The sequence below is a fragment of the Ovis aries genome, chromosome 3 (genome assembly GCF_016772045.2).
Source record: "Ovis aries strain OAR_USU_Benz2616 breed Rambouillet chromosome 3, ARS-UI_Ramb_v3.0, whole genome shotgun sequence".
Taxonomy (NCBI): Eukaryota; Metazoa; Chordata; class Mammalia; order Artiodactyla; family Bovidae; genus Ovis; species Ovis aries.
In genome coordinates, this window is record NC_056056.1 from 3,388,131 (window position 1) to 3,415,539 (window position 27,409).

At 51.1% G+C, this 27,409-nt stretch overlaps 1 protein-coding gene across 4 annotated transcripts in view; it reads left to right on the forward strand.

The window, feature by feature from the left end:
- Positions 1–27,409, forward strand: part of NACC2 (NACC family member 2) — an 81,333-nt gene that overhangs the window by 47,934 nt on the left and 5,990 nt on the right. For all 4 annotated transcript variants that reach the window (XM_027966196.2, XM_042245469.2, XM_042245471.1 and 1 more), the window contains exons 3-5: positions 24,411–24,575; positions 26,750–26,855; positions 27,135–27,232. In XM_027966196.2, coding sequence (XP_027821997.1) covers positions 24,411–24,575; positions 26,750–26,855; positions 27,135–27,232 — 369 coding nt within the window. The remainder of the gene's footprint in view (positions 1–24,410; positions 24,576–26,749; positions 26,856–27,134; positions 27,233–27,409) is intronic.

Sequence of the window (27,409 nt, forward strand, 5' to 3'; positions counted from 1 at the left end):
CGCGATGCCGTGGACGCCCTTGTATAAGCGGGACTACGCTTTTGTCCTTCTGTTGAAGTGGTTGGGTTTTCTCATTAACTTATTGATGTGGTGTATTGCATCAGTTAATTTTTAAATGTGGAGCCACCCTTGTATTCCGGGGATAAACTCCACTTGGTCATTATGTGTTACCATTTTGTATATTGCTGTATTTAATTTGCTAGTATTTTCGTAAGGAATTTTGCATTTATGAAGGCTAATTATCCGCAGTCTGCCTCCAGTGTCTTTGCTGGTTTTGTAGGATGATACACTAATGTCCTTTCTCGTTTATTTTCTGTAAGAGTTTAAGGTTGATGTTGTTTCCGTCCTAAGCGTTCTTTCACCAGGGAACGCACTTGGGCCTGCAGTTTTCATACTCAGTTGGTAAAGAATCTGCCTGCTATGCAGGAGACCCTGCTTTGATTGCTGGGTTGGGAAGACCCCCTGGAGAAGGGAAAGGCCACCCACTCCAGTATTCTGGCCTGAAGAATTCCATGGACAGTCCATGGGGTGGCAGAGTCAGACACGACTGATCAACCTTCACTTTCACTTCACTTCTGTTAGTTGAGGTATAGAACTATTCAGATTTCTCTTTCATCCCCTTCAAGCCACGGTAATTTATATCTTTCATGGAACTTATCCATTTCCGATCTATGTAAATATTAAAATAGCCACGCCAGACCTCTTAGGTTTAGTCCTGCTGTTGGCTCTTTCCGTCTTTTTACTGTTAATCTGTTGTTCAGGCGTTAAGTCACATCCGACTCTTTTGAGACCCCATGGAATGCAGCACTCCAGGCTTCGCTTTCCTTCACTATCTCAGTAACTCAGTGAGACTATGAACCATGCTGTGCAGGACCACCCAAGACAGACGGGTCATGGTGGAGAGTTCTGACACAGTGTGGTCCGCTGGAGAAGAGAATGGCAAACCGTTTCTGTATTCTTGCCTTGAGGGCCCCATGAACAGTATGAGAAGGCAGAAAGATACGACACTGTTAGTCTGCCTGTGTCTTTCTCATTTCACGTAGGCAGCACGTGGTGGTGGTGATGGTTCTTCAGTCACTAAGTCATGTCTGGCTGCGACCCTGTGTACACCAGCCCTTCCTGTCCTTCATTATCTCCCAGAGTTTGCTCAAACTCATGTCTGTTGGTCAGTGATGCTATTTAACCGTCTCATCCTCTGTTACCCTCTTCTGCTCTTGCCTTCAATCTTTCCCAGAATCAGGATCTTTTCCAGTGAGTCGGTTCTTCACATCAGGTGACCAAAGTATTGGAACTTCAGCATCACTCCTTCCAATAAATATTCAAGGTTGATTTCCTTTAGGATTGACTGGTTTGATCTTACAGTCCAAGGGACTCTCAAGAGTCTTCTTCAACACCACAGTTCAAAAGCATCAATTCTTTGGTGCTCAGCTTTCTTTATAGTCCAGCTTTCACATCTATACATGACTACTAGAAAACCGTAGCTTTGACTAGATGGACCTTTATTAGCAAAGTAATGTCTCTGCTTTTTAATATGCTGTCTAGATTTGTGATAGCTTTTCTTCCAAGGAGCAAGCGTCTTTTAATTTCATGGCTGCAATCACCATCTGCAGTGATTTTGGAGCCAAGAAAATAAAATCTGCCGCTGCTTCCTCGTTTCCCCCTTCTATTTGCCATGAAGTGATGGGACTGGATGGATGTGAGAGTTGGACTGTGAAGAAAGCTGAGCACCGAAGAATTGATGCTTTTGAACTGTGGTGTTGGAGAAGACTCTTGAGAGTCCAAGGATATCCAACCAGTCCATTCTAAAGGAGATCAGCCCTGAGTGTTCTTTGGAAGGACTGTTGCTAAAGCTGAAACTCCAGTACTTTGGCCACCTCATGCGAAGAGTTGACTCATTGGAAAAGACTGATGCTGCGAGGGATTGGGGGCAGGAGGAGAAGGGGACGACAGAGGATGAGATGGCTGGATGGCATCACCGACTCGATAGACATGAGTTTGGGTGAACTCTGGGAGTTGGTGATGGACAGGGAGGCCTGGCGTGCTGCAATTCATGGGGTTGCAAAGAGTCAGACACGACTGAGCAACTGAACTGAACTGAATTGAATGGGACTGGATGGCATTATTTTAGTTTTTTTAATGTTGAATTTCAAGCCAGCTTTTTCACTCTCCTCTTTCATCCTCATCAAGAGGCTCTTTAGTTCCTCTTTACTTTCTGCCATTAGAGTGGTACCATCTGCATATCTGAGGTTGTTGATATTTCTCCTGGCAGTCTGGATTCCAGCTAGTGATTCACCTAGCCCAGTTATTTCGCATGATATACAAGCGCACAGTTGAGATCTGCTTTTTTTTCCAGTCTTAGCATCTTTTATTGGGAGTCTTTAGACCATTTACATTTAATGTAATTTTCAAGGGGGTTAAGGTCAGATCTGTTATCTCATTAGTTTTTTATTAGCCGTATTTTCTTTTTTCCTCTTTTCACCACTTCCTGATTGAATTTTCCCAGATTTCCTCTTTAGCTCTACCGATAGGTGCCGTCACCTTCCACTCCTGCCGTGCTTTTTTTGCCTAGAGCTGCTACACAAATCTTTGACTTATCCCATCAGCCTTCTCAGGTGTATTGCCCCCTCCCATGGGGATACAGTGGCAATTCGCAACTCAGACTGTCCGTGTGTTTTTACCTGCTCTAGTTCTTTGCGAAATTGTAAAATATTTTACTTCTTCGTAGGCTGTTTTGAATCTTATCTTGTGCTCAGTCATGTCTGACTCTTTGCTACCTTTTGGACTGTAGCCTGCCAGGCTCCTCTGTCCATGGGGTTTTTCAGGTAAGAGTACTGAAGTGGGTTGCCATGCCCTCCTCCAGGGGATCTTCCTGACCCAAGAATCGAACCCTAGTCTCCTGCGTCTCCTGTACTGCGGGCGGATTCTTCACCTGCTGAGCCATCAGGGAAGCTTTATTAACGTTACTGTTTTTACTTGAAACAACCAGTTGTGTTTTTTCTACTTTTAGTCACACTTATAATTTAGAGTAGAATTTCTTCTCTTGGGCACATTATTCTCTGAGCTTAAACAAATGCATATAGTCACGTGATCCCCTCCATAATCAAGACCCAGAGCAGTGTGACCTCACACACGTCACCATCGCCTGTGACCTCACACATGTCACCATCCCGTGACCTCACACACGTCACCATCCCCTGTGACCTCACACATGTCACCATCCCCTGTGACCTCACACACGTCACCATCCCCTGTGACCTCACACACGTCACCATCCCCTGTGACCTCACACACGTCACCATCCCCTGTGACCTCACACGTCACCATCCCCTGTGACCTCACACACGTCACCATCCCCTGTGACCTCACACACGTCACCATCCCGTGACCTCACACATGTCACCATCCCGTGACCTCACACATGTCACCTTCCCCGTGACCTCACACATGTCACCATCCCCGTGACCTCACACATGTCACCTTCCCCGTGACCTCACACGTCACCATCCCCGTGACCTCACACATGTCACCATCCTGTGACCTCTCACATGTCATCCCCTGTGACCTCACACGTCACCATCCCGTGACCTCACACATGTCACCATCGCCTGTGACCTCACACATGTCACCTTCCCCGTGACCTCACACATGTCACCATCCCCGTGAGGCCCCGTGGTAGTCTCCTTCCTCTCCCCCAGCTCCTGCAACCACTGGCCTGTTTTTGTCCCATCAGTAGAATCACACACTGTATGGTCTTTTGAGCCTGAATGCATTTGAGGTTCATTCTTTTTGTGTGCGTTCTTGGTTCATTTGTTGTTTGACTGCTGAGTAGTACTCCCACAGTGGGTTTAACATCTTACAGAAAGACGCAAATGAACTTTTTGGCCAGCCCAGTATTTGCCAGTTGAAGGACCTGTGGTTTTTTTCTGGTTTTTAGTGGTTATGAATTGAGCTGCTGCCAATGTGCAAAAAGAAAAAGTTTTTGGCACACACTTCAGTTTTCAGTTCTATTTGGTAAATTAGCCTAGGAGTGACATCATAGGTGGTATGGTAAGACGTATTTAACTTCATAACAAACTGCCCAGACCCTTGTCTGAAGTAGTCCTGTCACTTTGCATCACAGCCAGCAGAGCAAGAGTTCCTGTTGCTCCATGTTCGCATTGGTGCTTGGTTTTGTCTTGTCTTTTTTTTTAAAGCCGTCCTCAAGGACGTGACTGTGACACCACTGTGACTTCCCCAGTGGCGCAGATGGTAAAGCGTCTGCCTACAATGCAGGAGACCTGGGTTCGATCCCTGGGTCGGGAAGATCTCCTGGAGAAGGAAATGGCAACCCACTCCAGTACTTTTGCCTGGAAAATCCCATGGACAGAGGAGCGTGGTAGGCTACAGGCCATGGGGTCGCAAAGAGTCGGACACGACTGAGCAACTTCACTTTCACTTTCAAGGTCGGTAATGGTGTCTCCCTGCAGCTATAATTTGTATTTCTCTGCTGTCCAATGATGGGGAACGTCCTTTGTGTGTTTGTGTGCCTTCTGTATACCCATTCTGCTCAGGTGTCTTTTTGAGCCTTTGTCCTCTTTTTATTGGGGGGTTTGAATAGTGAGTATCGTTGATATTGTGTATTCTTCATACCTTCCAGAGGAAAATCCTGTGTTGGATATGTGATTTCTAAACATTTTCCACCAGACTGTAGTTTGTCTATTCTTTCTGTTAATAATGTCTTTCGTAGACATTTAAAATTTTTGATGACGTCTAAGTAGTTAATCATTTATCTTACAGACCATGCTTTTGGTGTTGTGTTTGAGTCTTTACCTAACAAAATTATAAAAAATGTTCCCGCTATGTTTCCTTCTAGATGTTTTAGTCTGTGCCCCATTTTGAGTTAATTTTTGTACAAAGTGAGAGATATGGTCGAGGTTCTGAATATTTTTTTCATGTGGATGTCTCATTGACTTTTGAAGAAATTTAAAATATGAAAAAAACTATTATATTTGCCCGCATATTTACCTTGTCCAGTTCTTCACACTTCATATAGATTCGTTTCTATCTGGTGTCATCTTCCTTCTGCTTAAAGAATTTCCGTTAACATTTCTTACAGTCCTAGTGATGGACTAGTGATGAAGCCTCAAAAATTTACAAAGAGGTTTTTATATCACCTTTTTAAAAATCTGCCTTATTGAAGTATAATTTATATACAGTGAGATTAACCTTCACTATACAGTCGTCACCTTCGTTTTTAAAGGGTATTTTTGCTGGATATAGAATTCTAGGTTGACTATTACTTTCTGCTTTCAGTAGACATCGTCTCGTTTTCTGAAATGCAGTTTTTTCCCCCTCAGGAAATCGACGTCATTTTTCTCTGTGTGTCTCTTTACAAGTTGTGTCTTCCTTTTTAGGCTGCTTTTGTCTCTGCTTACAGTTTGTTGAGCTTTTTGGACGTGTGCATTTATACCATTATTCCTTCAATTATCTTGTGCCCCTCCCTGCATAACTCCAGTTAAACGTGCTTTTGCCCCTGAGATCCCAAGGCTCTGTTTATGTATTAGTGTAGAGCCTTTTTTCTCTTTAGGCTTCAGATGGAGGAGTTTTTCCATTGCTGTTTCTTCATGGTCTCTGATCTTTCTCGTGGTTGCATTTTGTTCTTATTTGCACGTTGCATTTCTCCGCTCGTGAGTTCGGGCTTTGACATTTTAAAGCTATTTTCTGATTGTGTTTCCAGCTGGTTTAAAGTCTTTGCCTGTTCGTGCCCTCCTCTTTGTCACGTCTTCGTCTGTTTCTACCTACCGATTTTTCTCCGCCTTAGGATTTCCTTTTTGTGGTTCATTTTTCTCTCTTTCTTTCTTTTTTAAGTTGGCTGTGCTGGGTCTTATCTGCAGCATGTGGAATCTAGTTCCCCGACCAGAGGTCAGACCTGGTCCCCCTGCGTTGGGAGTGTGGAGTCTTAGCCTCTGGAGCACCAGGCGAGTCCCTTTTTCGTGGTTCTTCATGCTTCTGTTAATTCTGTAACAGATGCTGGACATCGTGAATGTCGAGCACTGGCAGGCAGTCTGTTGTCCCGAATCTCTTACAGTGAAGTGGAATTTCCATAATGAGTAATGACTTTGAGCACTTTCTCATACTTTCGGCAGTTCGGCCGTCTTCCTCTGTGAAGGGCCCATTTAAACTTTCTTTCCCACACGTTTGCAGAGCGAGTTGTCTGTTCTTTTCCCACAGCTTCTCGGGAGCTCTGTGTACTCTGGATAGTCCTCTTTTCTCAGTTTGAAAGTTCTAAATAGCTTCTCCCACTCTACAGCTTGTCTTGTCATCTTCTTAATGTAATGTTGATGTAGTAAGTTGATTAGTTTTTCTCTTTTTCAATGGCAATTTTGACTTCATGTTTAAAGAACTCTTCCTTTACCTCATGGCCATTGTGGTATTCTCTGTGTACTTGTAAAAAAATGTTTTTTTCTGATTTGAAGTCATTTTAAATTTGACAGAGATGTTTCAAGAAAAGTACTAAGAACTCCTGTGTACATTTTCCACAGACTCATTAGCTGGTAAGAATTTGCCATATTTGCTTTATCACTCTTACTCTTTCAGTTCAGTTCAGTCACTCAGTCGTGTCTGACTCTTTGCGACCCCATGGACTGCAGAACGCCAGGCTTCCTTATCCATCACCAACTCCCAGAGCTTGCTCAAACTCATGTCCATTGAGTTGGTGATGCCATCCAACCATCTCATTCTCTGTCACCCCCTTCTCCTCCTGCCTTCAGTCTTTCCCAGCATCAGGGTCTTTTCCATTGAGTCAGTTTTTCACATCAGGTGGCCAAAGTATTGGAGCTTCAGCTTCAGCATCAATCCTTCCAATGGATATTCAGGACTGATTTCCTTTAGGATGGACTGGTTGGATCTCCTTGCAGTCCAAGGGACTCTCAAAAGTTTTCTCCAGCACAGCAGTTCAAAAGCATCAGTTCTTCAGCACTGAGCTTTAGTTATGGTCCAACTCTTACATCCATTCATAATCACTGGAAAAACCATAACTTTGACTAGACGGACCTTTGTCGGCAAAGTAATGTCTCTGCTTTTTAATATGCTATCTAGGTTTGTCATAGCTTTTCTTCCAAGGAACAAAGCTTTTAATTTCATAGCTGCAGTCACCATCTGCAGTGATTTTGGAGCCCAAGAAAAGAAAGCCTGTCACTGTTTCCCTTATTTCCCCATCTGTTTGTCATGAAGTGATGGGACCAGATGCCATGATCTTAGTTTTCTGAATGTTGAGTTTTAAGCCGAGTTTTTCACCCTCCTCTTTCACTTTCATCAAGAGGCTTTTTAGTTCTACATTTTCTGCCATAAGGGTGGTGTCATCTGCATATCTGAGTATTGATATTTCTCCCATCAATCTTGATTCCAGCTTGTGCTTCATTCAGCCCAGCATTTCCCATGATGTATTCTACATATAAGTTAAATAAGCAGGGTGACGATATATAGCCTTGACAATACTCCCTTCCCAATTTGGAACATGTCTGGTTCTAACTATTGCTTCTTGACCTGCACACAGATTTCTCATGAGGCAGGTAAGGTGGTCTAGTATTCCCATCTCTTTCAGAATGTTCCACAGTTTGTTGTGATCCACACAGTCAAAGGCTTTGGTGTAGTCATTAAAGCAGAAGTAGATGTTTTTCTGGAACTTTCTTGCTTTTTCTGTGATCCAGCGGATGTTGGCAATTTGCTCTCTGGTTTTTCTGCTTTTTCTAAATCCACCTTGAACATCTGGAAGTTCTTGGTTCACGTTCTGTTGAAGCCTCGCTTGGAGAGTTGTCAGTATTGCTTCGCTAGCGTGTGAGATACTCCAGGAGCTGGTGATGGACAGGGAGTCCTGGCATGCTGTGGTCCATGGGGGTCGCAAAGAGCGGGACATGACTGAGCGACTGAACTGAACTGAACTGAGATGAGTGCAACTGTGCAGTAGTTTGAGCATTCTTTGGCAGTGCCTTTCTTTGGGATTGGAATGGAAACTGACCTTTTCCAGTCCTGTGGCCACTGCTGAGTTTTCCAAATTTGCTGGCATATTGAGTGCAGCACTTTCACAGCATCATCTTTTAGGATTTGAAATAGCTCCACTGGAATTCCATCACCTCCACTGGCTTTGTTTGTAGTGATGCTTCCTAAGGCCCACCTGACTTCGCATTCCAGGATGTCTGGCTCTGGGTGAGTGATCTCACCATCGTGATTATCTTGGTCATGAAGATCTTTTTTGTACAGTTCTTCTGTGTATTCTTGCCACCTCTTCTTAATATTTTCTGCTTCTGTTAGGTGTATACCGTTTCTGTCCTTTATCGAGCCCATCTTTGCATGAAAAGTTCCCTTGGTATCTCTAATTTTCTTGAAGAGATCTCTAGTCTTTCCTATTCTATTGTTTTCCTCTATTTCTTTGCATTGATCACTGAGGAAGCCTTTCTTATCTCTCTTTGCTATTCTTTGGAACTCTACATTCAGATGCTTATATCTTTCCTTTTCTCCTTTGCCTTTAGCTTCTCTTCTTTTCTCAGCTATTTGTAAGGCCTCGTCAGACAACCATTTTGCCTTTTTGCATTTCTTTTTCTTGGGGATGGTCTTGATCACTGCCTCCTGTACAGTGTCAAGAACTTCCATCCAAAGTTCATCAGGCACTCTGTCTATCAGATCTAGGCCCTTGAATCTATTTCTCACTTCCACTGTATAATTGTAAGGGATTTGATTTAGGTCATACCTGAATGGTCTAGTGGTTTTCCCTGTTTTCTTCAATTTAAGTCTGTCTTTGGCAATAAGGAGCTCATGATCTGAGCCACAGTCAGCTCCCGGTCTTGTATTTGCTGACTGTAAAGAGCTTCTCCATCTTTGGCTGCAAAGAATATAATCAGTCTGATTTTGGTGTTGATTATCTGGTGATGTCTATGTGAAGAGTCTTCTCTTGTGTTGTTGGAAGAGGGTGTTTGCTATGACCAGTGCATTCTCGCAGCAAAATTCTATTAGCTTTTGCCCTGCTTCATGCTGTACTCCGAGGCCAAACTTGCCTGTTACTCCAGGTATCTCTTGACTTCCTGCTTTTGCATTCCAGTCCCCTATAATGAAAAGGACATCATTTTTTGGTGTTAGTACTAGAAGGTCTTGTAGGTCATCATAGAACCGTTCAGCTTGAGCTTCTTCGGTATCAGTGGTCGAGGCATAGACTTGGATTACTGTGAGAATTGAATGGTTTGCCTTGCAAATGAACAGAGCTCATTCTTTCATTTTTGAGACTGCACCAAAGTACTGCATTTTGGACTCTCTTGTTGACTGTGATGGCTACTCCATTTCTTCTGAGGGAATCTTGCCCACAGTAGTAGATATAATGGTCATCTGAGTTAAATCCTCCCGTTCTGGTCCATTTTAGCTCACTGATTCCTCAGGTGTCGACGTCCACTCTTGCCGTCTCCTGTTTGGCCACCCGATTTGCCTTGATTCAGGGACCTGACATCGCAGGTCCCTGCGCAGTACTGCTCTTCACAGCATCGGACCTTGCTTCCGTCTGCAGTCGCATCCAGAGCCGGGGTTGCTGTTGCCTTGGCTCCGTCCCTCCATTCTCTCTGCGGCTCTTTCTCCTCTTCTCCAGGAGCCTGCTGGGCCCCCCCTGACCTCGCTCCTCTTTCCGCCTCCTGTCTCTTCGCCTTTTCACGCTGTTCATGTTTCACTTTTTGTGTGTAGTTGTGTGTGTGTGTGTGTGTGTGTGTGTGTTTGTCCTGAACTGTTTCAGAACCGTTGAAGATCCTATGCTCTTTTACTCCAAAATACTGAGCGTTGTTTATCCAGGAGATATTCTCTTGCATAAACACAACACAGTGTTCACAACTCAGGAAATTCAGTTTTGACATAGCACTGCTGTATAATCAACGGTCCATGCTAAGTCAGGTGTCTCCACATTGTAGTATATCTGGAATTGTGTGTGTGTGGTTTTTTCAATGTGGGTGACATGGGGCTGAAGATTTACTTTTTTCTCGTATGACTTGCTAGCCGATCCACCACTTTCTTTTGAGAAGACCACCTCTTCCGCACCGATGCAACAGTTCCCCTGTGTTGAGCCCAGATGTCTGTAAAGTGTGTGAATTCTCTCTGAGCTTGGCTTGTCTCTGCCAGGCCCCAGTCTCCTGATGTCTATATAGTATAAATCTCCCAGGTTTTTGCTCCTTACTGCTGCCCTGCTTTGGTTCTTTTTTGCATTTGTTTATCCTTTCAGGAGCAGTTTGTCAAATGTTGCACAATTCCTCTTGGAAGCTGGTGGATTTCATTGACCTTCCAGATTAGTCTAAGGTGAACCGCTGTCTATAAGATTGGGTGCGTCCCTCCATTTATCTACATTTTTTTCCATTTTTCTTGGAAATATTTTGTAGTTTTTCAGTCCATCTTTCATTAGATTTATTCCTAGGAATTCATTTTTTTGGTCTTGATCCACATGGTATTTACGTTTCTCTCTCTCTCTTTTTTTTCATTATTTGTTACTAGTATCTAGAAACAAATTGGTTTTGTGTTTGTTTTTTTTAAAATCTGGCCACCTAGCTAAATTCACTTATTTATTCTAACAGTTTGCTTGCAGATTCTTTTGGATTTTCTCTGTGTACAGTCATGTCATCTGCTAAAAATGACCACTTTATTTATTTATTCCTGTTCTTCCCCTTTTAATTTTCTTTCTTGCCTGACTGTACTGGCCAGGGTTTCTCATTCATTCTTGTCTCCTTTCCAAACTCTGGAGAAGCTATCAATATTTCATCTTTAAGTAGGATATTTGCTCAAGGCTTTTGTGTGTATATGATACACTTTATCAGATGAAGAAAGTTTTCTTTCCTAGGTTGAGTATTTTTTTTCATAAATAAGTATCCATTTGAACAAAAGCTTTTCCAGACTTCCCTGGTGGCTCAGTTATTGAGACTCTCTGCTTCCGCTACAGGGGATGCAGGTTCAATTCCTGGTCCAGGAACTAAGATCCCACATGCTGTGCAGCATGGCCAAAAAAAAAAAAAAAAAAAAAAAGATTAAAAAAGCCTTTGCTTTAAATATTGAAATGGTCATATAGTTTTCCTCTTCTGCTTTGTTAATGTTATGACTTGCTTTTGAATATTAAAAGACCTTGTGTTCCTGGAATAAGTTAAACCTTGTGACGTAGAATCCTTTTTCATTACCCCTGGATTCAAGTGCCTAACATTTTTGCCCTTTTGAGAGAGCTTTTCCAGACCTGGAACACCCTCCTCAGTGTTCATCTCCTAGAAGGAGGCCGCAGGTAGGAGAGACAGGTGAGATGTCAGGTGTCCGCTGCTGCTGCTGCTGAGTCGCTTCAGTTGTGTCCGACTCTGTGCGACCCCAGAGACGGCAGCCCACCAGGCTCCCCCATCCCTGGGATTCTCCAGGCAAGAACACTGGAGTGGGTTGCCATTTCCTTCTCCAAGGCATGAAAGAGAAAAGTGAAAGTGAAGTTGCTCAGTCATGTCCGACTCTTCCTGACCCCATGGACTGCAGCCCACCAGGCTCCTCCGTCCACAGGATTTTCCAGGCAAGAGGACTGGAGCGGGGTGTTTAGCGGTTGCTAAATCAAGGGAGCCACCCCTCTGCAGCCAGACTCTGCACGTGGAGCCCCTGGCTCTGTGGAGGGTGCCCGCTGCCCCCTACAGTTGTCCAGTGCTCCAGCCTGGAGCATTGGGAATCCTGTTAAATGCATACCCCCCACCCACACACAGCACAAGCACTGTGGGTGCTGGGGTGTGTGTGTGTGTGTGTGTGTGTGTGTGTGTGTGCGTGCGTGTGCATACCCCCCACCCACACAGAGCACAAGCACTGTGGGTGCTGGTGTGTGTGTGTGTGTGTATATGTGTGTGTGTGCACACGTGCGCACGCTCAGTTGCTTCAGAGTCTGTGTGACCCCATGAACCGTAGCCCTCCAGTCTCCTCCGTCCACGGGATCCTCCAGGCAAGGATGCTGGAGTAGGTTGCCGTGCGCTCCTCCAGGGGCTCTTCCTGACCCAGGGATTGAACCCCTGTCTCTTGCATTGCAGGCGGATTCTTTTACCATCTGAGTCACCTGGGAAGCCCGGGTGCCAGTGCAGGTTTCTCAAACCCACCTCAGAGGAGGCAGGAGTTTGGACCCAGTGCCTGGATCGCCAGCCGTGTGGGACAAGCCCATGCTTTTCATATGGGCTCATATTTCCTTTAGGAGTTTTGTAACATATGGACAAGAGAAGAGGCCCTCTGATTTTCCTTTAAGGTCACGTTTTCCTTTTTGCTGGCAGAATTATCTGGCCTCATAAAATGAATTGAGAATCACCCCCGCCCCTTTTATAAAATGACCTGGCCGAGTCTGTATAAGATTAGCTGACTTCCTTCTTAAATATTTGAAGTAATGCACAGGTGAAGCCACGCAAGCCAGGAGGTTTTTGCAAGATGGTGTTTCTCAGACTCGTGTTTATCAGGTCCCGGCTCAGATTTCTGTCTCTTCTTGCGTCAGTGTTGGTCAAGTTATGTTTCTCTAGAAGCTTAAGGGCCTCATCTAATTTTCAAATTTATTGGCATGAATCTACTGCTAATATCCTCTTAACATCTTCCTAATGTTTGTGGAAGAAAGTGGCAAACTGCGACACAGACTGATCTGCCCCCTGGCCAGTGTAGGTACCAGCCCCACGCAAAGGCTGCTGTTTATATTTTCAGAGAGAAGTTTAGAAGGAAAAAGGGGAAAACAAAGAAGGAAATGCAGCTGAAGGTAGCCCAAAAGACTGACCCTCTGACCCTCTGACCCTTTGCAGTAAAAGTCTGCCAACCTCTGTTCTATAGACTCTGCTGGGTCATGTTCATAGAACGGTAGCATTTAATATTGTTAATTAGGGTCTTTTCACCTCATTATCCTTCATTTAGGCTTGCTGGGGATTTTCCAACATATTAGTCATGAAAAAAAAAGTTACGTGAATCATTTTTTAAAAGTCTTTATTGAATGTGTTACAGTACTGCTGCTGTTTTACGCTTTGGTTTTTGGCCCCAAGGCACGTGGGATCTTGTTCCTCAAGCAGGGATCAAACCTGTACCCCCTGCACTGGAAGGTGAAGTCTTAACCCCTGGATCTCTAGGAAAGTTCCAACATACTAGTCTTTTCAAAGAGCCAACTTTTGGCTTTTTCTCTCTTATGCATATGGTTGACCTTCAAACTGCATGGGTCCACTTATATATAGGTTTTTGGCAATAAATGCAGTCCTTGTAAATAAATATGCATTTCTTTTCCACACTATCTTTCCTTTTTTGATGTCTGGTACCACTGACATGTTAATACGTGTAGTGTTTCATGTCATATAGGACCATATAAATGTAGGTACTGACAGATAGGTGATTCACCTTGGAAACAGCGTAAACGTAAGGACATCAGTAAATACAGTCCAGCGCTGTAAATACATTCTCTTCCTTACGATTTTGTTAACAATGCTTACTTTTCTTCAGCTGAATTTAAGAATACAGTATAAATATATATAACATGGAAAATCTGTGTGAACTGACTAAGATGTAAGGCTTCTGGTCAACAGTAAATTATTAGTAGTTAGGTTTTGGGGAGACAAAAGTTTTACGTAGATTTTCAACTGCTCAGGGGGGTGGGTGCCCCAACCCTCACATTGTATAAGGGTCAACTGTGCTTTATATATATATAAACATATATAATTGTATATAAAATTTCAATTTATTACATATGTTTTTATATATTCAATTATTAATTTTAAATTAAATATATATATATTTAATTTCAGTTTATTTCTACTTTCTCTGAGTTAACCTGCTATTCTTGCCCTAGTTTTTGTGGTCAGTTGATTTCTCAGCCTTTTCAAATATAAACACTCAAGGACTGTCCATTTCCTGCTCATCATGGCTTCATTCTACTCAGCACATTGTGATATGTTGTTATCTCCATTATTATTCAGTTAAAAATAATCCCCAGTGCTTTTGTTGCTTTTTGTTGTTTTTCCTTGACCCTTGGGTTATCTAAGGGTGTTATGTGGGTTTAAAATTTCAATCCTGTGTTGGATTTCTGGTCATCCTTTTGTGGTTATCTCTGATTTGTTATTCCCTGTGGTCTCAGAGCCTCCTCCAAGCACTCCATTGCGCTGGCATCTGCTGAGACTCACTCTGTACCCTGGAACATGTTCTCCATGCACCGGCAAAAACTGCATCGTTCAGCCCTGATAAACTGCGCCGAAAGTGACATCGAGTCTCACATACGCTTTCTGATTCGCTGTTTCCTTCTTACACGGGTTGGCTCCCCAGAGGGGATGTTCGCGTCTCCAGGTATACGGTAGATGCGCCATTTCTCCTTTCAGCTCTGCCAGTTATTGTGAAGTTGTGATCTGGACCCCTGTTCTATCTTACCACTGGCTTGCTTTATCTTCTTGGCGAGCTGGTCGTCTTGGAAATACCCCGCAGCAGCAGGCAGGCCCCTTGCTTTGAAGTCTGCTGGTCCCGCCTCGGCGCAGCTGCCCTGGGCCCTCCTCTTTGATGCTCACCTGCTGCATCTTGTCCCCAGCCTTTTGCTTTCAGGCTTTCTTTGTCCTTGTGTGTAAGGTTGTCTCCTGTTTTTTTTGTTGTGGTGGTGGTGGTGGTTTGTTTATTTTTTTATGCAGTCTTTAACAGTTCTTCATTGGAGTGTTTAGTCCAACTACATTTCATGAACTGCTGGTGTTTGGGGGTTTCATCTCCTTTTTTTCCCCTGATCTACTGTGGTTTCTCCATTTTCCCTCTTTCGTTCAGGCCACTCAGGCACTTTAATCTGCTTATTTGCTTTTCTGTGTCTGTTTTAAATTTGCCTGCTGGTCTCTTTAGCGCTTCCCTGGTGGCTCAATGTAAAGAATCCGCCTGCCAATGCAGGAAACAGAGCTATGATCCCTGGGTTGGAAAGATCCCCTGGAGAAGGAAATGACTGCCCACTCCAGTATTCTGCCTGCAGGATGCCCATGGACAGAGGAATGTAATGGGCTGCAGTCCACAGGTGCGTGCTCAGTCGTGTCTGACTCTTTGCAACCCTATGAACTGTAGCCTCCCAGGCTCCTCTGTCCATGGGATTCTCGAGGCAAGAATACTGGAGTGGGTTGCCATCTCGTCTTTCAAGGGACCTTCCCAACTTCTGGGATTCAACCCATAGCTCCTGCCACATGTCCAGCATTGGCAGGCGGGTTCTTTATCACTGAGCCACCTGGGAAATGCCATCACTTCATGGCAAATAGTTGGAGAAACAATGGAAACAGTGACAGACTTTCTTTTCTTGGGCTCCAGAATCACTGCAGATGGTGACTGCAGTCGTGAAATTAAAAGACTTCTCCTTGGAAGAAAAGCTGTGACCAACCTAGACGGCATATTAAAAGGCAGAGACAGTACTTTGTTGACAAAGGTCTGTCTGATCAAAGCTATGGTTTTTCCAGTGGTCATGTATGGATATGAGAGTTGGACCATAAAGAAATCTGAGCGCTGAAGAATGGATGCTTTTGGACTGTGGTGTTGGAGAAAACTTTTGAGAGTCCCTTGGACTACAAGGAGATCAAACCAGTCAATCCTAGAGTAAATCAGTCCTGAATATTCATTGGAAGGACTGATGCTGAAGCTGAAGCTCCAATACTTTGGCCACCTGATGTGAAGAACTGACTCACTGGAAAAGACCCTGATGCTGGGAAAGATAGAGGGCAGAAGGAGACGACAGAGGATGAGATGGTTGGATGGCATCACCGACTCGATGGATCTGAGTTTGAGTAAGCTCCTGGAGTTGGTGATGGACAGGGAGGCCTGGCGTGCTGCAGTCCACCGTCAGACACAACTGAGCGACTGAACTGAGCTGAACATCTGGGAAGTCCTTAGAGATTAGCAGACAAACTGCAGCCCATGGGGTCACAAAGAGTGAGGCGCAACTTAGCACATAAACAACAGCTGGTCTCTTAAGGGTTGGAGGTCATCTTGACTCAGAGCCTTCCTTCAGGGACCTTGCCCTCTAGTGCTTGCCAAGACCTCCACGACTTTAGCCTCCTTTGTGTCCCCCTGACGTACTGGGTAGGGGTGAGAGTGTTTGCATGGTTTTAGCTGCACCCTTTGTCATTGCTGTTTTAAATACCTGTGTTTATACTTATCTGCGCATTTATTTTTTCCATGTCTTCCTGTGTTACCCTCTGTCTGGGATCAGTTTTTGTTGTGGTTGTTGTTGTTGTTTTCTAATGTGGACCGTTTTTAAAAAGTCTTTATTGAATTTTTTACAACAGTGCTTCAGTTCTGTATTTTGGTTTTCTGACCGTGAGGCATGTGAGATCCTAGCTCCCCTGCCAGGGATTGAACCCCCGCTGCCTGCCCTGGAGGGTGAAGTCAACCACTGGACCCCTGGGGAAGTTCCAAGGGTCACTGTCTTTCACGTGACTTCATGTCTTTGATCAGTTCGAAATCCTCGGTCACAATAGCTCCCCACGTGCACCCACCCTCCTCCCGTTCACCGCGTCCTGTGAATTCCACGTAACCTTTGTCCTGTTTCACGACTTTTCTATTCCTTTTTTCGTCTGCAGCTTCCATCTGGGTGTTTTGGATTGAGTTATTTTCCGGCTCACCAATCTTCTCATCTGCCCTGTTTAATTTACTCCTGAACCAATCATCTTTCTAGCATTAGATTCTTTTCACTGATTCTAGTTTTCTGGTGAAATTTCTCCGTCTTGTCCATTCCTTGCACAAACGAAGCGAGGTTATTTGAAAGACAGAATCTGCCTGTATTCTGTTACAGATCGCCTGTGGGTCCGATCAGATGTCTTTTTTGTAGATGGTGAGTTGTTTTCTTAATCACTCGTTTTTGACTGCGCCGGGTCTTTGTCGCCGCTCATGGGCTTTCTCTAGTTGCAGTGGCGGCTTCTCGGGGGCTTCAGTAGTTGTGGCGCCGCAGCGTGTGGGATTTCTCGGATCAGAGATTGAACCTGCGTCCCCTGCATTGGCAGGCGGGATCTTAACCACTGGACCACCATGAAGTCCCCCTGGTGATTTTTTATTGAATGCTTCACGATGTGTGAATACATTTTGGAAGCTCTAAGCAGAGCTGCTCCTCAGAGGATGTGGGACCTGTCTTTAGAGTCCTTCGCGAGAGACCCTCGGGTTTGTCAGGAAGTGATGTGACCTGCTGGAGCAAGTCAGGCGGGGCGCTCCTGGCCGCCCTGCTCGTGGGCCCTGGCTGTCCCCAGGTCTTGGTATTCCCCCGAGCACCGCCTCCTCTGCAGGCCCTCAGATCCGATGCTTGTCTAGCTCGCACGTGGGATACCACATTCCCAACTTAAGTTGTTTTTCCGTTTCTTGGCAATAGCTTTTCTGCCTCTGGTCCTGCACGCGTGCTACTTAGCGGTCGGCAGATACATCGAAGAGAACTTGGGAAGCTGTGTCCAGGTGTCAGCTCCCGGCCGGGACCCTGCAGGCTCTCGACCCCTCTGTCTGTCTGCCCGGCCCCCGCTGCTGGCCCCCTCCTTGGGCTTGCTGCTCCCAGAAGTCCCCCCCTCCCCACCCCGCGGGGCAGCCACTGTCCTCCGTCCGATCTGTAATGCTATGTCAGTTCCCGGTGCGCGGCTGAGTGAGTCTTTGCACGACACATGGGTGTCTGTTCTTTTTCCAGTGCTTTTCCCACTTAAGCTCATTACAGAACTCTGAGTAGAGTCCCCTCTCCTGTGTGGTAGGTCCTTGTTGTTTATCTGCTTTGCATATAGAGCTGTATGTATGTTAATCCCAAACGCCTGATGTATCCCTCCCCTCTGTAACCGCAAGCTTGTTTTCTGTGTCTGTGAGTCTGTTTATGTGTGTCAGTAAGTCCGTTTGTGTGGTTTTCTTAAGATTCTGCGTGTAAATGATGTCATCTGATATCTGTCTTTGTCTGACTTACTTAGTGTGACCATCTCTACCAGGCAGCTTCCTCTGTGTCCTTCTTGGCCGTGCTGTGTGGCGTGCAGAATCTTAGTTCCCAACCAGGGATTGAACCCAGGCCCCCAGCACTGGGAGCCGCTGGACCACTGGGGAAGTGCCTGTGCTCGCTGTCTTGAGGAGGGCAGAACAATCACGCAGTGGAAAGCCACCCACCCTCATGGCCCTGCGCCTCCCACTCTGGTCCCCAGCAGCGTCCCCAGTCAGCCTGGCGTCCACGGGCGGGCAGCAGGCCTACGAGCATCTCTAGGTCAGCACTGGATGGAAGGATGGGGAACAGAAGAGGCACGCGGTCAGGGTGGCGATGGGAGAAGCTGCTGGGCTCTCTCGGGGGGGAGGGATGGGAGGCTAGACGGGACCACTGGGGTCTCCCAGGGCCAGACTCGGACACAGGACGCAAAAAACAACAAACGGAACCCAGGTCTGAGTGGGGCGGGCCAAGTAGTGTGTGGAGCTGCCCAGGGGGAGTGTCAGGGTTCCGAGCTGTCCCAGAGGGGCTAGTCGCCAGGCCAGGGACAGGCCTCTGCAACCCCCACGTCTTCCCAGCAGCTGAGCCCGGAACTTCCTGAGCGCAGGGCCCCCGAGACCCACATGGGGCCCTTTGTGACCCCGCTTCCGGGGGTCTGCTGGCCAGGGTTTGCACATAGGTCCTCCCCAGCCTTGGCCTCGAATTTCTGTTTCCACCTTTGTTTTTCTTTCTTTCTAGACTTTTGCTACTTTTTTTTTTACCCCATGTGCCAAATTGCGCTGGTTCTTGGATGTATCCTCCCCGCGAAGTTTTAAATCCAAGAAACAAGATGCGTCTTACTGTTTGTGGTGTGTCACGGTTACGTAGGAGGCACGTAAAGGCGGGACGATGGCTGCGGATGCTCACCCCGTCCCTCCCGCCTGGGCCTGCATGTACCTGCAGGAGACCCACCTGCCTTGTTCCTAGGAGGCTCCCGGGGGTATCCAGCGCACGATGTCCATCACAGGTGTGGCCCTTTGAAAACTGCGGGTCTAGTTGGCACCGAGCTGGCAGCTGCAGGGACAAGCCAGGTTGCCCACCTGTGGTGTGTTTGTCGTGAGTGGAAGCCACCTGGAGCTGAGCAGAGGGGGCTGGGTGGCCTCCTGGGCACCGGGTGGTGTGACCTGAGCATCCACCACCCAGCAGAGCTCCGTCAACCAGCCTCCAGGGCCCCAGGGCTCACCCACGCTGCTCTGATGACCACCCCGACCCCACGGCCTGGCAGCCCCTCTCCTCTGTTCACCCCGGTGTTGGCTGTGTCTTTGGCCGTGTCCTCCATGTGGACCCACCCTGGAGATAACCCTGGACACTGCTTCTCCACTGGGCGCAGCAAGCCTGGGATCCATCCAAACTGTGCACCAACCACTGGTACCTCGTGGCCCCGTGGTGACCATCGTGTGGACGGCTCCCTGGCTGTCCCTTCCCCGATGCGGGATGTCGGGTGTTTCCAGTTGGCGTCTGTGGACAGAGCTGTGCGGGCATCACTGCATAGGCTTGTGCTCCTCTCTCTCTCTTCTCCTGGGTAAACACCTGGAAGCGGAGTGCTGGCTCAGCACCGCACACGTCTAACTTTGTAACAGATGGCCTCGTGGTTCCCCGCGGCCTGTGCCATCTTGTTCCCGTGGACGGGCAGGCGGGTGCGTGACTGTGCCAGGGGCCCTGGGTCCTCGCTGGGTGTGCTGTGCTTGGGTCCTGCCAAGCTGTCCGAACCTCGAGGAGTGTTGTCTCAGCGTGGCTTTAATTTCCGTTTTTCTAAGGGCTGGTGATGAGCATCTTTTCTTGTGCTGATTCGCTGTCTGTGTGTTCTCTGCTAACGTATCTGTTCAGCTCTTCTGCCCGTTTTTTAAAGTTGGATTGTTCGCCCTGCTCCGGTTGAGTTTCCCTTGTCTTCCCTAGGGTTTTTCTCTGTCAGGCACGTGCTTTGCAGATCTTGCCTTGGTCATCTTTTGTAGACAACAAGTTTCGTTTCATTGTAATGGTGTTTAGTTTCTTATTTAACTTCTTTCAGTGATTGTGCTTTGGGGGTTCTGTCTAGGCTTTTAGCTAAACCTAAGATCGCAGATTTGCTGCTGAAAGTTCTGTAGGTTTGTGTTAACGCTTAGGTCTGCAGCCCACTTGGGTTCAGCTTCACACACGGTGCTGGTTGGGCCTGTGGGCGTTCGGCTTGGCTTCGCCTGCGTGTGACTCACGCGTGGCCCTTGTTGGGAGCCTGTCGCCTCCCCACCGGACCCCTGTGCACCGCTGTCACGGAGTGGCTGAGTGCGCTCGCGTGGGTCTGGCTCTGGGCCGCGCTGTGTCTGGCAGGCTTGGTCACCGCCAGCATCGGGTCATGTAGGGCTGTGTTCTTTCCGTTTGGTTTTCAGTTGTATTTTTCTGTATCAGGAAGGACTAGGGGCTCAGTTTCTTATTCTGCCATCTGAACAAATGGCATACACTTTTGTGGAGCAGGCATCACCTTCTCTGCCCTCTCCCCACCCTGCCCCACCTCAACAAGGTCCCCAGTGGCGGGACCAGGGCAGCCTGGGCACCTGCCGGTGGTCACGGCGTTGGTGGGGCTCCGATGGTGACGCCCAGACGCACCCGCGCTTGGGGATGAGAACGGGGCCCCGCTGAGCCTCCTGGACATGATGGCACCCTGGGGGCGGGCGCCTTGCTGTGTGTTGCCCGTGCAGAGGGTCCAGCATGTGCTTCAGGTTCCCTGCCCGTGACCCGCAGGAGGTTGAGGACGTTTGGGGCTGCGGGCAGCATGACGCTCCCAGTTCCCTCCTTCCATTCATTCCTTTGAAACAGTGTCTTTATTGTGGTAGAGTGTACCTAAGAGGAGATTTACTGTTGGAACCACTTCTGAGTGCACAGAGCCAAGTGCGTTCACGTGTGTGGCCGTCGCCACCATCTTCTTCACAAGCCGAAGCTCTGTCCCCACTGGACACCCACCCCTTCCCCTCCCTCAGCCCCAGGGCCTCACACGAGTGCGTCATGCAGGCTCTGCCGTCCGTGTCACCTCGCTCGCGTGACGTCTCTCCCCTCTTTGGGTTCAGGCAGTGTCCTGGGCAGGTGGGCAGCAGAGTCGAAGGCACCGCAGGGACCCCTCTTCCCCCCGCAGGGTCCCCCGCCCACCCCATGGACACACTGGTGTTCTCTCCAGCCCCAAGGCCTCGATTCTGCTGCCTGTTTGCCCAGGTGAGCTTCTGTTCCAGATCATTCCATCGAGACCTGTATGGCCATGACTCACCCGCTCACCTCCCCGTGCAAGCGGCTAATGGCTTTCACGTGCTTCCCACCAGATTTCACAGGGCTAAATATTTGGAGCCCATGACCCTAGAAAGCAGCATCATAAAGGGGTGGACACGGGGCCACTGACGCTGCAGGCGGCTGCCCGGGTCTTGGGGCAGCAGGAAGCCGGCGGGTTCCCCCAGCCCAGTGCAGGGGGAGCCTGGGTGTGACCCCTGCACACAGCCCACTGAGGCATCTCCCACTGCTATTGCCATCAGGCACTGTATGACCTGCCAAAGGCCACCAGGGGTGCTCGAGGGGCCTCGTCACTGAGCCCCGGTGCACAGGCTCTCCTGGGTTCCTGGAGCCTCTCTGTGACTCGACACCCCCTCCCAGGACGGAGGCTGCTAGAGGCTCAGCTCCAACCCGGCAGAGGGTAGTTTAGGGCCGGGGGCGTGCGGAGCAATCGGAGCACCTTTCCAGATGCGCCGCCGCTCAGGGGGGTATTTTTAGCTGGCGCAGTATCCGGCACGTGCCGGAGCAGAAATAGAAGAGGCTCTTTTGGTTGTTCTGGATCTGACAGCCTCTGGCTCTTGGGGAGCCGGGCTGGGGTGGTGGGGGGGAGCGTGCGGAGCACAAACAACTTCTGCTGTTTGGAGAAACATCGAGGCCGAGGGTTGTGGATGGGATTATTTCTGCTGGCGAGCGCTCGTTATTTAAATGCCACGGCGCCAGCGCTGGCACTCTGCTCCGAGTCTGAGCGTAATCACAGCGGGCTGGGGTGGGGGTGGCGGGCTGAGTAATTATGTTTTAAAATATCATCCGGGTTGTTTTTCCTGTGCTCCCCGAGCCCCTGGGTAATTCCAGGTTTGGAAGATTCTGACGGCTCTCTGCCGTTCTGCCCGACACACCGCCTCCCCACCCCCGCCCAGCATTCCCCAAACACGCCAGGTGGGAGATGCTGCCCGACCCCCAGAGGGGCCACCCTCCTGGCTTCTGCCCTGATCTGAGCTCCCGGGAGGCTCCCTCCTTCGTCCTGGAGTTGGCCCCTTCCGGGCCGAAGGCACTGGGTACCATGCTCACCCTGTGCACGTTGGCAAGCGCCTCCCCAGGAAGGGCTGAGCTCTGTGGGGACAGGGTAGAGGGGCCCCCGGGGGACCCTGCTGGAAATGGAGGGTGACTCCAGCGCGAGTGATCCCAGACCCTGGGTGAGGCAGCGAGAGCAGCAGGTGGGTTCCCAGCCCACCCTCAGGGATGGGACTGATCACCCTACCTTACCCCGTGGGACTCGCCCTGTGGTTGGCAGAATGCTGGTTCCCCAGGGCCTGGGTCGCCCTGACCCTCACCCACGAGAGCTTGGTGCAGAGATAAGCTGGGGCTAATGCACACTCACCTGCTCCAGCTCTGGGGCTGCGACCCTTCCTTGCCACCACCCCTCCCTCCCAAAGCCCCTTTACAGCAGCCCCCGTGTGGCTGCCAGGTCCTTCTCCCAGCCCCACTTGGTCTCCTCCCCAGGCTCAGGTGTCCATGCTGAATTGCCCTGTGACCCCAAGGGGGTGTCACAGTACAGAGGGCAGGGGGCACTGGCCAGCCCAAGGGGCTGCCTCTGACCCTCTGGGAGTGGTCGTGGCACCTCCCCGACAGACTCCGCCCCTGAGCCCCTACCTGGAGGAGAGCATCCAGCCAGGCCTCGGCCCCTAGTGTCCTTGACCCCCACCCCCCGGCTGTCCAAGTCCTGGTGGGTCTGACAAGCTGTGTCCTCCTGCCCTGCCCAGGACTCATCAAGGCTCTCAGCAGGGAAGACCCACCCGGCGTCCATCAGAGCAGCCTGGGGCCCTATCCAACCTGCAGACATTGCCAGGGTTCCGGGTGGGTGAGGGGTTGGGCCCTGGGCTCCCCTGCAGGCCGTGCTGCGCGGCCAGGTGTGCGGCGGCCCGCCCCAGAGCAGCTGGGGTTCTCACCCACACAGCTGCGGGGCAGTGGCCCCCCTGGGAGTGACCGGGTGCGCCCGTGTGCACAGACGAGGCAGGCACTGGCGCTGCCCTGTCTGGCCGGGGCAGCAGGGTGAAGAGGGTAGGCTGATGGCCGGTTGCAAGCGTGAGCTGGGGTGAAGGTGCCAGTCTGCAGGTCTGAGTGGAGGCTTGCTGGGTACGGGCCTCTCGCTGATCCTGCTGAGAGGCCTGGGCCTGCATTGCTGCGCGGGGGAATTGGTGCCAGGCAGGAAAATGGGGCAGGAGCATTGCAGAGAAGGGGGACATGGGGGAGAGGGGGACGGGCAGGGGGGAAGAACTGGGGGCCTGCTTGAAGGGTGCTGGGGCATGGAGCCTGGTGAGAGGAGGGTCCTGTCCATAGTGGAGTCCTCCATGTGGGCTCTGCCCTCACCCTGCCTTCGCTGCTGGCTGGGCACTCCTGTGGGCAGGGGGCAGGCCCTCGGCTTCCCCCTCAGCCTCCCAACACCTGGTGAGGCACAGGGGTGTGCTGAGTGCCCACCAAGTGCCCGAAGGACCCGCCCCTCCATCCCGAGCACTAGAGGAAACCCCACCAAGGCCTCAAGAGACCCTCCAAGGGACGGGAGAGTAGGGGGGTGGTTGGGAGGCTGGCCTGGCATGGGGGCAGGGCGTGCTTGAGCTCAGGGTGGGGTTCAAGCAGGGGAGCGTCGGGGGGCCTCCCCCATGCCTGCCACCCCATCACGGCTGCAGTTCTGGCACAACTGGGGGTCCCTGAGTACCCCCCGAGTGGTGATCTGTCAGGAACATTCCCTGAAGGCTCAGAGGCTTGGAGCCGGCTGTGGAGACACAGCGTCTGCCCTGCCTGGCTCTGCCACCCCTGGCTTCACTGCTGGATGGTACTGATGGAGCCACTCTTGGCCAGGAGCAGAGGGCGCAGTGCCCACTGGCAGAGGGGCTGTGTGGCATGGGGCTGCTGTGAGGAGCGGCTGGGTGGAGGGCTGACAGGACGAGGTCTGTCCCCTCCCCGAGCCTTCGCTCCCCCAGCAGAGGTGGCCGCTCCGCCTCTACTGGGCTGTCCCCCAAGGCCTGGTGGACACCCCCCTGCCCCGGAAGCCTCCTGGGCCGGACTGGGCATCCCCCCACCTGCTCTGTCTACTCTCTTGGGTTCTCCCGCAGGGGCAGCAGCTGGTGGGTGGGGAGGATGAGCGCAGAGCAGCCCTCACGCGGGCCTCGGTGGAGGAGGGCCGATCTCCCCGTCCGTGGCCCCAGGGCTTGGCCAGGACGCCCCTGACCGGGCGGTCCTGTGTCCACAGTGCAAGAGAAGCCGGAGCCAGTGCCGCTGGAGAGCCGCTCCTGCGTCCTGATCCGCCGCGACCTGGTGGCCCTGCCCGCCAGCCTCATCAGCCAGATCGGGTACCGCTGCCACCCCAAGCTGTACTCCGAGGGGGACCCTGGTGAGAAGCTGGAGCTGGTGGCAGGTGAGGCCCCGCCCCACCGCGTCTGTTGTGTGCAGAGGCCCTCCCTTTTTGTTTTTTTTCAGAGCTGTGAACAATCCTCATCACCAATCAGTCAAACAAACAAACAAAAAGAACATCTTAAATTTCCTCTTAATTTCCTTTTAGAAGACTGTGTCACGAAGAGGAGTTATTCAATTGAATTAATTTAGCATTTTAATTGAATCCCCTGGGCTTGTCGAGCTTTTGATTGGCAGGGGCCGCAATCATGATTGTGTTTTAATTTAGGTCGTGGCTAAAACCAAGTCTCGTACAGTTTGCCACCCCCACCCTCCCCAGCTCCCCTGAGCGTCCAGATGCCATGTTCAGGGGGCAGAGTCGCCAGCTTCCGCACAGCGGCTCCTAAATGGACTCGCTTCTTCTATAAAAACAAACAACACAGTGGGGTCCAAAGCCCATTAGGGCTGGTGCCTGTTGGAAATATTTATCTTCTCAATGTTGGAATTCACTGGGCCTCACAGCTCCTTGTAGATTCCACCGCCCCCTGCCCCCCGCCCCCGGCCAAGCCACAAGTCTTGTAGGATCTTAGTTTCCTGACCATGGAGCTCAAGAGTCCTAACCAGTGAATGGCCAGGGGCATCCCTCCTTGCAGATGTTTAAGGCTGTCCAGCAGAGATGAGAATTCATGGGCCACTGTGCCCCCACTCCTGTCCAGCACCCTGCCTGCCGCTCCTGGGCAGCTTTGTGGGGCTTTTCTGCCCGAGACGTCCTTACTGCTCGAACCCCACCTCAGCAGGCCGCCTGGCCTTTTTAGCCGACAGGAGAGTCACCAGGAGGTGTTGGCTGGTCTGGACGGGCCTGGGTGGGGTGAGGGTGCCCCCGGCCATACCCCACGCACCCTGCCCCCATGCCCATTGTTACCGTTCCAGCAAGGGCCCAGCTCCTGAGTTCCAGGACTGTCAGCATTGGACTGGGATGGATTCTGAGAGTGGGCAGGTTCCTCAGAGCCCTGGGGGTGGGCATGGTCCCCAAGGAGGCCTGTTTGGGCTGGGGAGGGGTGCGGGCCAGCCACCTTCCCTGGCTGTGTCCCACCCGAGCCCCAAGCCTCCTGCTGGTCCCCCCTTTACAGATGTCCCCGCCGCGAGGCGGCTGTCCGGCCCATGTGGCTCAGGGTGACCCGTCTTGCTGTTGGGTTTGAGGCTCTGCAGACCTTGGGGGTGGTGAGGCCCTTGGGGACACTTGCTGTGTCTTGGCCTGGGCGCCCACTGGAGCTCTGCATCCAGCATCAGCCACATGCTTCTTGGCCCTGAGGCTGCGGGCGTCCCTGGAGACCTGGCTCGTAGTGGGGACAAAGCGTGAAGCCAGGGAGGGCCCCCCCACCCCCCGAGCTGGCGTGTCACGTCTCCCCAGGGTGTCCTCGCGCCTTCCGCTCCACCCCCGCAGAAGGGAGTGCTGGCTTGTTCCTGCTTTTCACTAAGGTGCTTCAGTGCGTGCTCTGTAGAGTCAGATCGTAGACAAAGGCCCGAGGAGGCCTTGGAGGCTCCCTGCACCCCGTGCCCGGTGCTTCCCTGCCCTTCTGCGTTCTTCACGCCTGCGGCTCCCAGCTGGGGACACTGTCTCTGGCCTAAGCTCCTTTCTCCTCGGGCAGCATCCGAGGTGAACCATCCGAGGTGAACCCGGGCTCCAGCGGCCCGAGCATGCAGTCATCCCTGCCCTTCGTTGGCCGAGCCCTGGGCGGGCCCAGTCTGACCGGGCTCCGTGGGGCGAACAGCACTGCAGGGTGTGTGGTCCTGCCTCTGCGCTGGGCCGGAGGGAGGGTCAGTGCTGGGCCGGGGAGCCCCTCCCTGAGTGCCAAGACTCCACCTCCCACCCCTGCCCGCAGCTCTTTGATCGGGGAGCAACTGAGAGGTGAGACGGGGGTTTACGCAAACCCACACCCAAGGCAGTTCCCCTGAGGGCCGGAAGGCAGTTTGGGGACCGCCCCGTGGAAGCGAGTGACCGAGGCGGCCTCCCCCCTGGAGACAGGGCCCCGAGGGAGCAGGGACAGCCTGGGGCACCCTGGGGTCCCTGCGCCTGGAGGGGGGTTGCTGTCAGTGTTGGGAAGGCCGTGCCCGCCCCCACCTGCCCCCTCAGCTGTGGCCTGCAGCCCTGGGTCTGGGCTGAGGGCCTCTCTGTCTGTCTGTGCCCGCTGGCCGCAGGCTCTGGCGTCTATATCACGCGCGGGCAGCTGATGAACTGCCACCTGTGCGCGGGAGTGAAGCACAAGGTCCTCCTGCGCCGCCTCCTCGCCACCTTCTTCGACAGGTAGGCCCCCCGGGGGGGCGGGCGCAGAAGCCTCATCCCCCTTGGCGCGGCTGTGCACGGCCCTGCACCTTCCCAGCCCCACACCAGTGTTAGCCCGGGGCCCGGGGAGGGCTTGCTGACCACCCCCCACGTGAAGAAGCATGCTGGCTGATGTCACGGGGACACCCCGACCCCCCAGGAAGATAAGCAGCAGGCTGTGGGTGGGGCGTGCAGGCAGGTGGGCGGGTGTCCCCTCCCACTGCCGCCTCATTCTGCCTCCCCTGCCCACCCCTCCGCCAGGAACACACTGGCCAACAGCTGTGGCACAGGCATCCGTTCGTCCACCAGCGACCCGAGCCGCAAGCCGCTGGACAGCCGCGTCCTGAATGCTGTGAAATGTAAGAGGAGGGCTGGGGGGGTCACTGGGGGAATGCTGGGGGGTGGGGCGCATCTCCAGGAGGCGCCAGACCCCTGGATCTCAGCCTGGAAAAGGCAGCTTCTCCCAGAGGGAGCTGGTCTTGGGGTCGACGGGGAGAAAAGAACAGCTCGCAGGAGCCCGGGCTCGAGGTGTGAAC